This window comes from Acomys russatus, chromosome 5 (genome assembly GCF_903995435.1).
Source record: "Acomys russatus chromosome 5, mAcoRus1.1, whole genome shotgun sequence".
In the NCBI taxonomy this organism is placed as follows: domain Eukaryota; kingdom Metazoa; phylum Chordata; class Mammalia; order Rodentia; family Muridae; genus Acomys; species Acomys russatus.
This window is the reverse complement of record NC_067141.1, coordinates 28,786,555-28,800,003: the sequence shown is the minus strand read 5'-3', so window position 1 is coordinate 28,800,003 and position 13,449 is coordinate 28,786,555. Positions and strand designations below refer to the sequence as shown.

General features: G+C 52.9%; 1 protein-coding gene across 3 annotated transcripts in view; it reads right to left on the bottom strand.

The window, feature by feature from the left end:
- Nrxn2 (neurexin 2) overlaps window positions 1–13,449 on the bottom strand; it is a 113,742-nt gene that overhangs the window by 68,037 nt on the left and 32,256 nt on the right. For 2 of the 3 annotated variants that reach the window (XM_051145977.1, XM_051145978.1), the window contains exons 2-3: window positions 12,896–12,964; window positions 8,250–8,551 (exon numbers count right to left, since the gene is read on the bottom strand). In XM_051145977.1, coding sequence (XP_051001934.1) covers window positions 8,250–8,423 — 174 coding nt within the window. In that variant the 5' untranslated portion in view covers window positions 8,424–8,551; window positions 12,896–12,964. Of the gene's footprint in view, window positions 1–8,249; window positions 8,552–12,895; window positions 12,968–13,449 lie in introns of all 3 variants that reach the window. The other variant, XM_051145984.1, reaches the window with a different exon arrangement.

The following is a 13,449-nucleotide window of genomic DNA, read 5'->3' as shown; positions in this document are numbered from 1 at the left end:
GGCCGACATTCCGCAGATGAGACAGAAAGTTAGTTCGGTTTTTCACTCATACCTGGCCCCACCTGTCCCTGCCCATCCCTTGGTCCCCCGGGTTATAAGCGTGTTAGTAACACACACAGAGTTGGCAACGGGGGGAGGGGGTTTCCAACAGAAGGGGGGAGGGGAGGCAGTGTTAAGAAGCAGACCCAGTATGAAGGATTAGTAGATCCTACAGCTGAGATGTTAGGGAATTAGGGGAGGAGGAGAGGGGAGCACGGGGTTGAGAAGGGGTGGGCCACTGATTCAGGAGTGGACGGATGGCTTTGTTGGCCGACTGGTCACCCAGATGGCTTTCCAGAGAACTGGCTGAGGAACGAGATGGAGCTGGCCAACTGGCTGACCAGTGGCCATGTCAGGTTAATGGGTTAACTGGTTGGTGACAGGCCAGCTGGCTGGCAGGCTAGGAGAAGAGTGGGCAACGCCCCTGGAGAATCACAGGACTGGCAAGGACATGAGGCGACTTCCTTTGGGGGCCAAAGACAGCATAGGAGGGGACATGGGTATCTGCTTTTTTTGGAGATGGAGGATGGGCAAATAAATTAAGGGGTCCTTGGTGGGGAGGGGCTCCCCACTCCAGGGTTTCTTTTCCTTGATAACTGAGAGTGAGCGACCAGCACGGTAGGGTTGGGAAGGGGAAGCTAGCCTTCCACAGGCTGCAGAGGGTTCGTGGTCACACCATCCCAAACCCTCCTCCCTCTGTCCCCTCATGCCGTCCCACTCCTGGCTGACTCCTCCTGCCTGCCCACTTTGACATGTCCAGAGGCTCTATTAAGCCCCTCCCAACTTCCCCCAGGCTCTTCGGCTGCCCTCCATGTTCTCTTATTTTCCTGAGAGTAGCTGAGCCTCCCTTCAAGACCCTGGAACAGGTAACAGTCTCCCAGGAACCAGGCTTCTTCCACGGACATGCATAGACCTCAGGACCTCAACTTCCCACAACCAGAAATTCATGGCCCCTCTATGCAGAGGGAAAAGCACAGAGGAGGCCCTGGGGTCAGCATCCCCTGACTCTTCTCTGGACTACAAGCCGAGTTCTTCTACCCTGTCCCCTGAAGGGCCTGCCTCTATGTACTGTACTCCATTTCTACCTCCCATTGCCAAAGGCAATATCCGCCTTCAGGACGACCCAGTCTTTAGAGAGGGCTGAGGCAGCTTTACTGAGTATCAGAGAGGAGGGAAACAGTAGTGGGGGGGGGGGGGGCGCGGTGGAGTTAAATACTAAGCTGCAAACTTGAGACTGTGATTGGGGATGGGTGTTCTAGGGATAGATCTACTAGCTAAAGAGTTCTTGGAACCAGTGGTCACAGGAGTAACTGATTAAGACAATTAATAAGGGACTCACATAATTAAAAATAACAGAATTCGATATTTAGACGCTAGACGTGCTGAGTAGCCACTATTAATTATTAGGGTACGAGGAAGCAGATTACATAGCAAGAGAGAAGTCTAGTCACAAGCACAATGATTGGAGCGAGGTGATGGGCCGTGACAAGAGGATTTGTACTGACAGCAGGAAGGACTGTCACGAAATGAAGAGGCCAGCTAGTCAGAGCAATGAGCAATCAACCTCGGCATAGCCAAACTGACGGTGCCCCAAAAGGGCTGAGTCAAGGCTGGGGTAAGGTCACTACAAGAAAACCCAAGAACTGTTCCCAGCTGTTTCGTAAAATGAAATAGTGTGCATTTGAGGTGGGGGGTGGGGGTGGGGCAGCATTCACAAAGGAAGTTCCAGTGTTGATGGGCAGAACAGTAGGTTAAAACCACGACAGAGAGGGAAGAAATGTGAGTTCAAACCCCAGGCCTCCTCCTAATTTGTCAAGAGATCTCTCTCTCTACTCCCTCCTGAAACAGCAGGGCCGGAGCAGATGAGAACAGAGCCCTCTAGACCTAGGAGAGGAAGATGCAGACCCTGGGGATCAGGAGGCACCTACAGCCGGATACTAGAATGGAGCATCCACTGGAGGCTCTTGCTGTGATACAGTGGCCACACAGAAAGGCCCGGATGTAGAAAACGAATGCTTCAGCCCAGGAAATAAAGCCTAATGCTTCATCCACTTCTAGAGGCCACAAGCACAAGCATGGAGACAGCCTGGAGTGGGAAGGGCGTCCCGGCCGGAGGGAGTCAGTCACGAAAGCAGGAGAGCTCACCGTGCCTAGACGGCTGAGGAAATCATATATCCCATCTCCAGATTGAACTCTTGAGTGCATCCCTAGCCCCCTAAAGATGCCAAGAGGAGGATTGCAGACACAAACTGCAAAAGACTGGGCTGAGGATGGCCTGTGAGCCTGCACAAGCATGGCCTTGCTCCCTCAAGTTGGAAGCCAAAAAGCTCCCATCATTTGAGTGACCTTGAGACCTGAGAATGTCCAAAAATGTCAAGGGCCCAGGAGACTGCAGTGGGCCCTGTGCACTCTGCACGGATAACAAGCCACTAGTCACCCACAGAGGCAATTTGAGCCAGATTTCAAGTTCCAAGGCCTCCTAACTCCCACCAAGACAGGCTCAACCAAGCTTAATTTCTGGGGTGGCAAGGATCAAGGGTTTCCTCATCAGTAAATCAGAAGTCATAGCTCCCATTCACAGAAGTGTTATAGAAACTCAGCAAAGGCAGGGGTGGTGGTGCAGGCCTTTAATCCCAGCACTTGGGAGACTGGAGCAGTTAGATCTCTGGAGTTTGAGGCCAGCCTGAACTACTTACTTAGCAAGTTCAAGACGTGCCAAAGCTATATGAGACCCTCCCTTCCCTCCCCGTCCACACCACCCCCCCCCCCCCGACACACACACTAGGTGAGATACAAAGACAAATGAGATCCTTGAACATGGAGACCTACTCCAGTGCAATTTGAGAGTCACCCTGACAGCATGGCACTGAGCTGGGCCAGGGCAAGCTATCCTACTCTTGGGGCACATCAGAGCCTCTTTCAAGAAGACAGAAGAGATTTTAGGCATTATTTTTGTTTGAAACAAGGTCCCCAAACATAGCCCAGGCTAGTCCCCAGCTCACATCAATCCTTCTGCCTCAGCCTCCAGACTTCGTGCACTCTAGGTGTGCGCCACCATAGCCAGTGACAGTGCTCAGATGAAGTAGTTTGACCTGCTCTTTTTGGACATAGGTCTTCAGTTCCTAAATCTGATCAATTAGGTTAAGAAGGATATCAAATGTACAGGCTTTTGGCACTTAACTCAGCAATAGAATGCTTGGCCAGGCCCTGCAAGGCCCCAGGTTCCATCCCCATACTGTATTGTCTAAAAGAGAGAAACGCTTCTTGAGGGAAAACAGATGAATCAGAGAAACAACTTAGAAAAACAACTAAGTAGATTCCATAGTTGCTGGGATTAAGGCCTCGGTTTGCTTGAAACCTGGACATGGAGATAAAGGACGGACACAGTGTTAACACACGGGTAGGATGTGATGACAGGGCCAGACCACAGTTTTCATGGATTTGTCACAGCTAAGCACAGAGCTGGCTATGGCACAAATCAAGGAGAGCTTTTTGAAGAAGGCGCCATCGCAGTTGAAAAACTGGGAGGAAAAAAGAAACGCAGCCAGCGACCAGGGCAGCAGTGAGCCCCTCAGTGCTAGTGATCACAACAGCAGTGAGTTTTTTGGTGCCTGCGTTGTGCCAGTCAGTGTGCTGAGTGTGCAAGGCGGCCAGTCCGTCCTTCCCACTTTGCCTGTCGAGATCTGAAGCCCGGGGGTTGGATAACTTGCCTCACAACTAGCCGGCTCAAATCTCAGCTCTTAGACATCACCAGCAGAGAGTGGTCTCCTTGGGAGAGTTGTGGAAAGGAAAGGAAGAGCTAGGAAAGGCAGTGGAGACAGGTCTGGAAAGTTGCGAATCTAGGATCTACGGCCGGTTGTGTGCTGTGAGGGATAGGACGGGAGGGAATGGGAATTCCAGATGTCTGGGGGCTCTGTCCTTGGTGGGCACTTCCCTGAAGACTCTATCTGCAGAGGACTGCATCCTTGAGGACCTCATCCTTGGAGTCTGGATCATCTAGTGCATCCCAAAATTCCCATCCTTGAGGACTCCACCCTTGCAGATAAGATCCTCGAGAACTCTATCCTCAAAGATTCCATTTTTCAGGACTCCATCCTTGAAGTCACCATCTTTGAGGACTCAGACTCCATCTTTAATGGCTACAGCCTTGGAGTCTCCATCCTTGAGGAACCTATCCAGGGTCATCCCACCCTTATAGACACTTTCCTTGAAGAATCCATCCTTGAAGAGCTCCTTCCTTGGGATCCCAGAAGAGATTCTGAAAGTGTCTATACTGAGAAATGGCACTGCCTGAGCTGAGCAAGAGAAACACCATGTGATCATTGGCGGCCAGCTCGTCTGCGAAGCTTGCAGTTGGCTAAAGAAAAATGGTTCTGTATATTCTTACGTGGTGACGGGAAGTAGATGGGTGGTATGAAAGGTGAGTGAGTCTAGGATTAAAACTAGACTTCAGGGAACCCTCAGGGCTAATCAGGTGTTCCTGCCAAGATCCCCCAAGAGGACTGCCCACCACAATGGCTTCAAGAGCTAAGGTCAAAAGGGGAAGGAAAGATCATGCTGTGTCATTCAGGATCCCTCTGGTCCTGACTGCTGTGTTCCAAGATCATCTACATGAGTCTAGGGACGGTCACCTAAGCCAGGGGTCTTTGGGGCTGGCCTTTGACCCATTCCCCTAACTAACAGAAGCTGGTTTGGGGGGGGGGTCACGTCATTCCAGAGAGCCATTTCCCCAGCCACTCACGTCTCACAGGGAAAATAATGGAGAAGCTGCTGGGCTCTGGATCCTGGCCATCTGTTTCAGCTTCCTTTATTCCTACACACACACACACACACACACACACACACACACACGATATTACGGATGGGATCCATGGCCTTGTACATGCTAAGTCAGCATCTGTCACTGAGCTTACACACTCCCAACCTGATGTCACTTCTTATATTACGTCCCTGGTCTACTCCTCACCCACAAAACTTGTGGGGAGTGGGGCACTGTTGAAAGCTTGGATATCATCTAGACTCTCCACACACTCGGATGAACAGGAAGGGTACCTCCCCGGAGGTGCCACTGACATGTGAAGTCAGATGGTTCCTGTTGTGGCACCATTTTGCAAACTATAGTGATTACTCAAATCCTGGCCTCTACCCACAAGATGCCAGTTGTACCCTTGAGTTATGACAACCCAAAAGGCTTCCAGACATTGGCACAGTATGAATGAGTGAGAGACACTGATGGAGCAACAGGAACAAAGAGGTTTCTCTTGAAAGTGTCAGAAACCAGGCAGGTGACCGGCTTGGCAGTGACCAGGCCCTGTGTGAGGGCTGCAACTCCAGAGCACGGCCTTGGGGCTAAGCAAAGGAGAATTCCCCAAATGTGGTTCCTGTACCTCTTGCCCTTAGGTAGAAACTGGATTCTGGAGTGAAAGATATTACTCAGAAGCCCTATGGGTTTTTTGTTTGTTTCATTCTGGTTTTGTTGTTGTGGTTTATTTTTTGTTTTTCAATACAAGGTTTCTCTGTGTAGCCCTGACTGTCCTGGACTCACTTTGTAGACCAGGCTGGCCTTGAATTCACATTGATCTGCCTGCCTCTGCTTCCCTATGCTGGGATTAAAGGCATGCGCCACCACACCCAACTCCCAGAAGCAAATATTCTCTGTGGACCATTGCCCTTTCTTTTGGATCAACATGACCTGCCCATACTCTGAGCCATCCTATAGAACCATCCAGGAGAAGAAAATTTCTCTCTATTATCAACTTGCACCTATGACTCTACATGTTCCAGAAAGAGATGAACATGGGTCAACTCTCTGCACTCTATGCATCCATGAGGGTGGCTTTAGCGTTACCACAGCTCTACATGCCCTGCATCCATGACGACGTGGCTTTAGCGTTACCTCAGGCCTTTCCCATTGTTTCTTCTGTGGTACCCTCGGCAGGTGCGTGGCCTTGTTCTGGGCATGTTTTAATTAGTTCATTTATTTATTTCTTCGTTTGTTTTTGCACATGTGTGGTGTGACTGCATGTGTATGTGTGTGTGTTCACATATGTGGGCACACATGTGGGCATGAGTGCACATGATATATGTGTGAATTGCTGTGGAGTCTTGAAGCTGGCACTGGGTGTTCCTAGATGGTGACCAGTCTCCCTTTTGTTGAATAGAGTCTCTCACTAAATCCAGAGCTTGCCAGTTCTGGGTAGTCGAGCTGGTCAGATGTTCCTAGGGAGCCCCTGTGTCTACCTCCAAGTGCTGGGGTTACAGGTGGCCACAATGACTGCCCAGCTTTTATATGGGTTCTGGATATCTGAACTCCGGTCTTTGTGTGACCAGCATTTTTGTTTCCCACTGAGCCATCTCCCAAACCCCTATTCCGTTTATTTGAAACACTTCCACACTGACTCGAGGGCTGCGAGGGCAAGGGTCCTTCTCCACTCTGTGTCCACTATGGCTCACCATATTTTTTTTTATGGCCAAATAGCATGTGAGTGAAGAGTGTGGCATTGTTGTGGCTGGCAGAAGACAGCAGCAGCTGACAGCTCCAGTCCCCAGGGACAGTGAGGAAGGGAGCAAAAGGCACCACAAGCAGCTTCCCCGAATTTCCCACAAAATGTGTGTGACACCTGAACGTATCGCAGAGGCACAGAACACACCGGACTGTTCCAATGGGGATAACACTCAAGAGGCGCTCTGACTGGGGGATGGGGTGATAAGACATGGGGGCTGCTGTGTAAGGGAGGCGTAACTCCACAAACATGTCACTCTACAGAGCATAGGGAGGCAGAACGCTAAGAACAGGACAGCAACAGGCTGCCGCAGGCTTCCGGAAAGAACAGGGGAGATGTATTAAGAGAAAGGGAATCTCCATTGGATCGCGCCGAGTGATGCACTGGGTAAGAAGGACAGAAGGACAGAAGGACAGAAGGACAGCCAGAATCTTGAGCCACATTGAGGGGCTTCCGGTGGAAGAAAAGAGAAGAGGAATGACAACAGAAGGTGACCACCACCCAACTAGGAACAGGAAGTCCAAAGACAATTCACTAGCAAGAGATGATGAGCCACAGAGCCCTGGGATGCATCCTCCGTGGGCAGGACCACTTGGTTTTCTTGGTTGCATTTAGTCATGGAAAAATGGACCTTGCTGCCCACTAACTACAGGACTGAGGACCCAAGAGAATGAAGAGCAGGGGCTCCTCCTCCCCCTCAACAACCCCATATACCCCCACCCTGACCCTGAGTAAGTGAGCAGGGAATTCTCTGTGCAGAAATAGAGACAGGAGCCCCCAAGGGAATGCACAGGGGCTAGTGAGGAAAGGTCAATGTGATCAGACGTGGGGACTTCCTAGGGCTGGAAACTACCCACAAGGCTCCTCCCTAACAGAGAAACAGCCTAATCTGCAGTAGCCACCGTGGATGGGCCCTGAGGGCAGTGAAGAGGGCCAGTCCTTAGAGGGTGTTTGCATTGTCTGAAGGTGCAGAGGACAGTGCACAGAAGGTGCCATCCTATATGCAGGGGCTGCCCCGCTAAACCTCCTTGAGCCCTGCCCCACCACCACCACCATGTAGGCTGGCCTGGCCAGCAGAAGGTAAACATAGACACCTAGGAAAACCTGGCTTCCTCAAAGAGAAAAAACAGCAGAGAGGCAGGCCCAGGTTCTGACTCCCCTCACCCTCACAGTGTCTCCATCCCCTCTCAGTGCACCCTGTGCCGCCTACTCCCTCCCAAAGCACCATGGAGAGAAGACCATATTCTGCCCCACTTGTATCTCTGTTTTCCTCAGTGTCCTGCTGCTGGTCCTACAGGGCCCCTCCCCAGCCCGCAGCACACTAGGTCATCATTCAGGCTCCAGCTCCCTCCCTCCCGCAGCTCTGCAGCGCCCTCCCACCCATTGCCCAAGCCCTGGGCACCAGGCTTCGAAACCCTAGATGCTCCCACCCGGTCTCAGGCTTCTGTCCTGGGGACAGACAGCTCCAGAGCCTCCTCCTAGCTGATTGATAAGGTCTATAAGGTCGCAGAAGCCTGTCACATAGCTGAGGTCACACCTCAGGTTCATATGGCCCCAAGCCTCTGCTCTTCTCCAAAAGCAAGGTGTGGACCTTACTGCCCAGCCAGCCCTGCTCTCTCCCACCCCAACCCAAGACATGCCTCTGTCCTCCATGTATGTTGGGCCCCAGACACAGCTGACCCCTGGCCTTCTTCCTGCTCCCCCTACCTGGCGCAGGTTTCGGGTAACCCGGACGTCGTGCCAGGCGTTGTCGTTGAACTTGCCATTGACGGGTTCCACCAGGGCCTCGAAGGCCCCCGAGCCTAGGTTGATGACCAGCCAGACAGCCCCGGACTTGAGGGACAGGTTGACGTAGTCGGCCGACTTGCCCGTGTGCAGCATCAGCCCGTTCCGCTGCAGGGTGCGGAAGGCCAGGGTGATCTCGTCAGTACTGCTCTGGATCGGGTTGTGTGACAGGTCGTAGCAGAAGAATTCATTGCCCTTGAAGGTTGCCACAAATTCCTCCTTGCCTGGACGCCATGGTTTGGGAAAATGGGAGAAGCTGAGTGGGTGGGGTACGCCAGTGCCTCCCCCTTCTCCTCCAGCAACCCAAGCATGGGTCCTGGACACCGGAGTCCTGTGGTCCCCACTCTAAACTTAGGCCCTCTTCCCCTCCTACATCCTGTCAACCTGGACCCCGCTGCCTTTGCTATCAAAAGTCAACTTCCCCCAGGTCCATTTCCAAAGCAGGAGGCTGCTAAGTGGCTCTCACACTGACAGCTGACAATTAAGCTGCCACAGGGCCAGACAAAGCCACAGGCTTCGCCGCCGTCTACTCCCTACCAATCCCCTCAACCTCTCCCACCCCGGAACAAAGGTATGTGTGGAGGAGAAATAAGAGGCCATGCCGGCCTTCTCCCTGCCAGTGCCTCTCTAGGACGGCAGTGCAGCAGTGCAGAGGGGCTCCCCAGCAGCCCGCCTCTCTTCTCCCCTCTTCTTTGGTACCAACTATTCTCGGTGCCCCAGGACAGGACTGGTTTCAGGCCTCACCATAAGTGATAAGGCCAGTAGCTCTGTTGTATATTCCCTGCACAGATGAGGAGACTGGGAAACCAAGGGGTGGAACAGGGACAGGCATAAGACACGTGGGAAGGCAATGCAAGCAACAGAGCTATGCACCACGTGACCAGCCACTGCCGCATTTACGTGGCTGCTCACCATGCCAGCTCTCTCTCTCTCATCCCTCAACTTTCTCCTCCAACCTAAGAAGAGCCCCACAGTGCCAAGTGTGTGACCCATAGAAGCCAAGTGAGGGGAGGAGAGGCAGGGGAGGGCCTGGCTCTCATAGGTACGTGCTCATGGATGTACAAGACCTGCGTACACATGTGTTCATGTGTTTATGTATGTGTACACATAGACACAGCACCCAAGCCTTTTGTGTGTGTGCGCGCGCGCGAACGTGCGCACACGTGCACATGTGTGTATGCACCCACACGGGCATGTGGGTACACATGGATACAGCAATCAGCCCAAGGTTCTTTTTACTGGCACTCTTTAGGTGGGAAGCTGTAAGTCGTGGAAGGACTCCAGGGATTGCTGGGGATCTACAAGTGTGAACACCATGGCTGGAAACAGAGTTTCCTCAACTTCACACACCAGCGCACAAGCACAGGCCAGAGAACCCGATGGCAACTCAATGAGACTAGATCCCCTGCACCAGGCAGTGACTTCTGTCCCCTTGTCAGTAAATGCTGACCCTGCTGTCTCCCTAGGGGGCAAACAAGCCTGTGTCTGAAGGTCTTTAGGGAGAGACTAAACTATCTGAGCTTCTCCAGAGATGCTCTCAAGGCCCAGGGAAGAGTAGGCTCTGTGTGATAGGCAGAGGGACACTACAAGGCACCCGTCCTCTCCTAGGGCCAGGGCTGAGCAGCAGTCCCACGTGTGAACCTGGGGGTCTCTCATTGCAGATTCTGTAGAACTCTCCTCCAGCACACAGCCTGCCTTTCTCCCTCCAGGCAGGCTGCCCACACACTGCCCCCACTGCATCCGGATGCCAAGGCACCAGCTGCTGCCCCAGTGCCTGGCATAGCCCTCACTGCAGCTGGCAAGGCCTTGTGTCCTGAGGCCACAGGACAGCAAGCTGAGGGGGTGGGGGACAGGGCACTGGCCACACTGAGACAATTTGAATCCCTCCCTCTGTCTATTTAGGGGACCAGAGAGCAAAGGTGAGGCAACCAGCAGAGACAAGGACGTGTTTACTGGTAACGTGGGGAGCTCAGTGTGGAAGGGAACAAAGATGGACCTTCAAATGGATAGAAGAGAAGTGGAGAGGGCGGTAAGGGTAAGAGAGGGCACATGGAACTGTATCGATAAAGAACAAGAGGAAAGCCCTGAAGGGACAGGTAAGGAGGAGGGCCAGCCAGCAGAGAAAGGGGACAGGGACCTCTGGGGAACTAAAGCCAAGGCTTTCTGGGGCTTTGCTGTTTCCATAGCAACCAGGCTGCTGCTCAGACACTGACAGAGCCAGGGGCTCAAGGACCAGAAAAGGGAATGCATTTGACCTTGGTTTTACAAGCTGCACTGTGAGCCCCACCCAGAAGTCAGACCTCTCCTCCCACTTCTTCACCTTCACTGCGGTCAAAGCAAATCCTACTGCAGAGATCCAGACAAGAAGGCGGCCACCTGAAAAAGCGACTGGGGCCAAACAAAAGGAGTCAGAAAAAAAGGAGAGAGGCGGAGTTGAGGCTGGGCTACGGCTGCCAAGGTGAAGAGCAGAAATGAGGCTGTTACTGGACTCCTCAGGTGGACCCAGGGGAGGAGGCAAAGTCAGCTATGCTGCGAGCCTGAGCTGACTGAAACCCAGTCCTCTTGGCCCAGAAATGGAAAGACAGCTAGCTGTCTGAGGGAGCCTGGATGCACTGAAGGAGAGGGGTGGAAGGCAGGCGGGCAACCGTAGCAAGAAAGCTGGAGAAGAGAGGGCAAGAGCAAGAGACTGAAAGGGACCCAGAGAGAACCATGAAGGAGCAGAGGTGGGCCCTCATTGTGGGGTGGCCCTTTAGGGCTCACACTGTGTAGTGTAGAGCTCCCCAGAGCATGAGCTGGATCTGCGGTGCTCAGCTCCTGAAGCGCCAGGGGGCGCTTTGCTCCATCACCCATGCCCGCCACAGTCAGGAACTACAACTCCCATCAACACCTGAGAAATCACAACTCTTAAGAGCTCCTAGTACAGGAAGGGAATCATTGCCAATACTTGTTTGCTCCTCCGTCAGGGAGACTGTGGCCTCACAAGTGTTCCCAACAAAGCTGAATGTGGCCAGAACTGACAGGGCTTCTAAACGCCATGAAAGACAGGAACACAGCTGCCCCCCTTGCAGACCCAGCTCAAAGGCTCCTCTGGGAAGATGTCCAGCCCCTCTGGCCCTCCTGGCTCTGGGGAGCTACAGCTGTGTGCTCTGCTCACTTGGCACTTACTGCCTAGGAACATCTTGTATGGTTCCCTCGGGAGGAAATGTGACATAAGAAAGAGGACTTGGGTGCTGGTGCTGGCTCCACCAACCAGCTCTGTGACCTTGGCCAAGCCACAGCAGCTCAGACAAAACCCAGCTTCCTCCTCTGGAGAGGAAATAAAGGAAGCACCCATCAGCCCACCTCCCTGGCTGCCGCAGAAATCTAGAAAGATGACAGACAGGACAGGCCATAATCCAGCCCATATGTGACTCTGCCCCTGGGTGTAACTTTGTAGAAGCACACACACTCTCCCCTCCAGCAGTAAAGAAGTAAATTAACTCCTCTGAACAAAGTCTGCAGTTTCCAAACACTTACGTGGACCATGGGTTACTGCGGTTGTTAGGCCATCAGTGGGCCAGATGCGGTGCTGCACACTTTTAATCCTTACACTCACAAGGCAGAGGCTGATGTATTTTCTGTGAGTTCAAGGCCAACCTGGTCTACATAGTGAGGCCTTATCAGAATTAATCAATCAATTAATTAAATGGGCTGAGCTCGTGCCTACATATCTGTCAAGAGCTGTGCAGAGCACGGACAGAGAGAGACGATGAAAATCCTGTCCTCAGGACCAGGAGGGGCAGCAAACAGAGTGACAGTGGGACGTGGTATGACTGATTCAAAGGAGGTGTAGACCAAAGGGGCCCCCAGAAGTGTCCAGGTTGGCCCAGGAGTTTGGGGAGATTGCCGGAAAAGTGGGACTGGCTACTTTTTCCCAGGCCTGGCTGTAAGAGCAGGGCTTAGCATGGTGCAAGCCCAGGCAGACCGGAGAGCACTAGCTAAAGAATAGAGTCAGTGAGGCTTTGGCCTGAATACAGAGCTTTGAGAGTCATCAGAGTGACCTGTAAATTTCTCAGGGGGAAAAAAACAGAGTCTTGAGAGAAGTAGCCTCTGGAATAAAACATGAGCTGGAGTCTCAGTGCCCTAAAACACTAAGGGGCCCCGTGCAGGCCTTGGAGCTTTGGCTGTCTCCCACCTATAAAATGAAAGCAATGATGCCTGCCACTAAATGTCATCATGGCTCACTGGAACAACATAGGTGTCACACACAGATCACAGATGCTACCAGTTTGCCCAAGGCAAGGTACCTAGCAGGTTTCTAGAATACTATGGTACCCTGCCACCCATCAAGCCACCATGGCTATGCTTTCTAGAGATGGGCCTAACCACCGCCATGGTAAAAGGGCATCTGCGTTTTGGTAGGCCATCAGGACAGCTGAGCTTTGGGAAAGAGATGGAGGGCGTGGTCCTTCACAGTAGGGCTTGGCATGGCGCCCCTGGGAATGGTGATGGGGTGCAGGCCTCGCAGAATGCACTTAGCCTACAGCAGGGCAAGGGCTGGGCTGTCTGGGGAGCATGGGGTCACTGACCTTTTGTCGGCTGGTGCACATCGCTGGCTCCTCCTCTCCCGGCCCCCCCCTCGGAGAACAGTAAGGACCCTACTGGAGAAGCAGAATTGGGGAGTCAGGCACCTGGGCTTTACAGCTAGTCCCATCCCAGTCTTGAGGTGATGGAAGGCCCTATCCAGGACAAAGGTGCTGCTTGCAGGCATGGGTGAGGGAGGAGAGCTTCTCTGGGGACTCCCTGGCCTTCAAGGTCTCTTGAGAAGGAGCCATGTGACAACCCAAAGGCCAGCAGCTCCACCTACCCTACTGAACTTCTGACCACCGATGTCTACCCTTTGTCCAGGGTGAGGAGACCAAGTGGGGGAGAAGAGCAGTCCTGGGGACCAAGTTCCTGACCACTGTGCCCACACTTCCCCTTCCCCTTGTGGGACCACTGCCACATGCCTGGGACTCTCGCTCCTCCCTCACTGGGCATCTCTGCTCACACCTTCTTCTGGGTTACAGAATATTCTTGTCAACCTGCTTTGCCTGACATACACCTGTGTCACCTCAATTCAGGTACTGGACCCTCCTGTTCT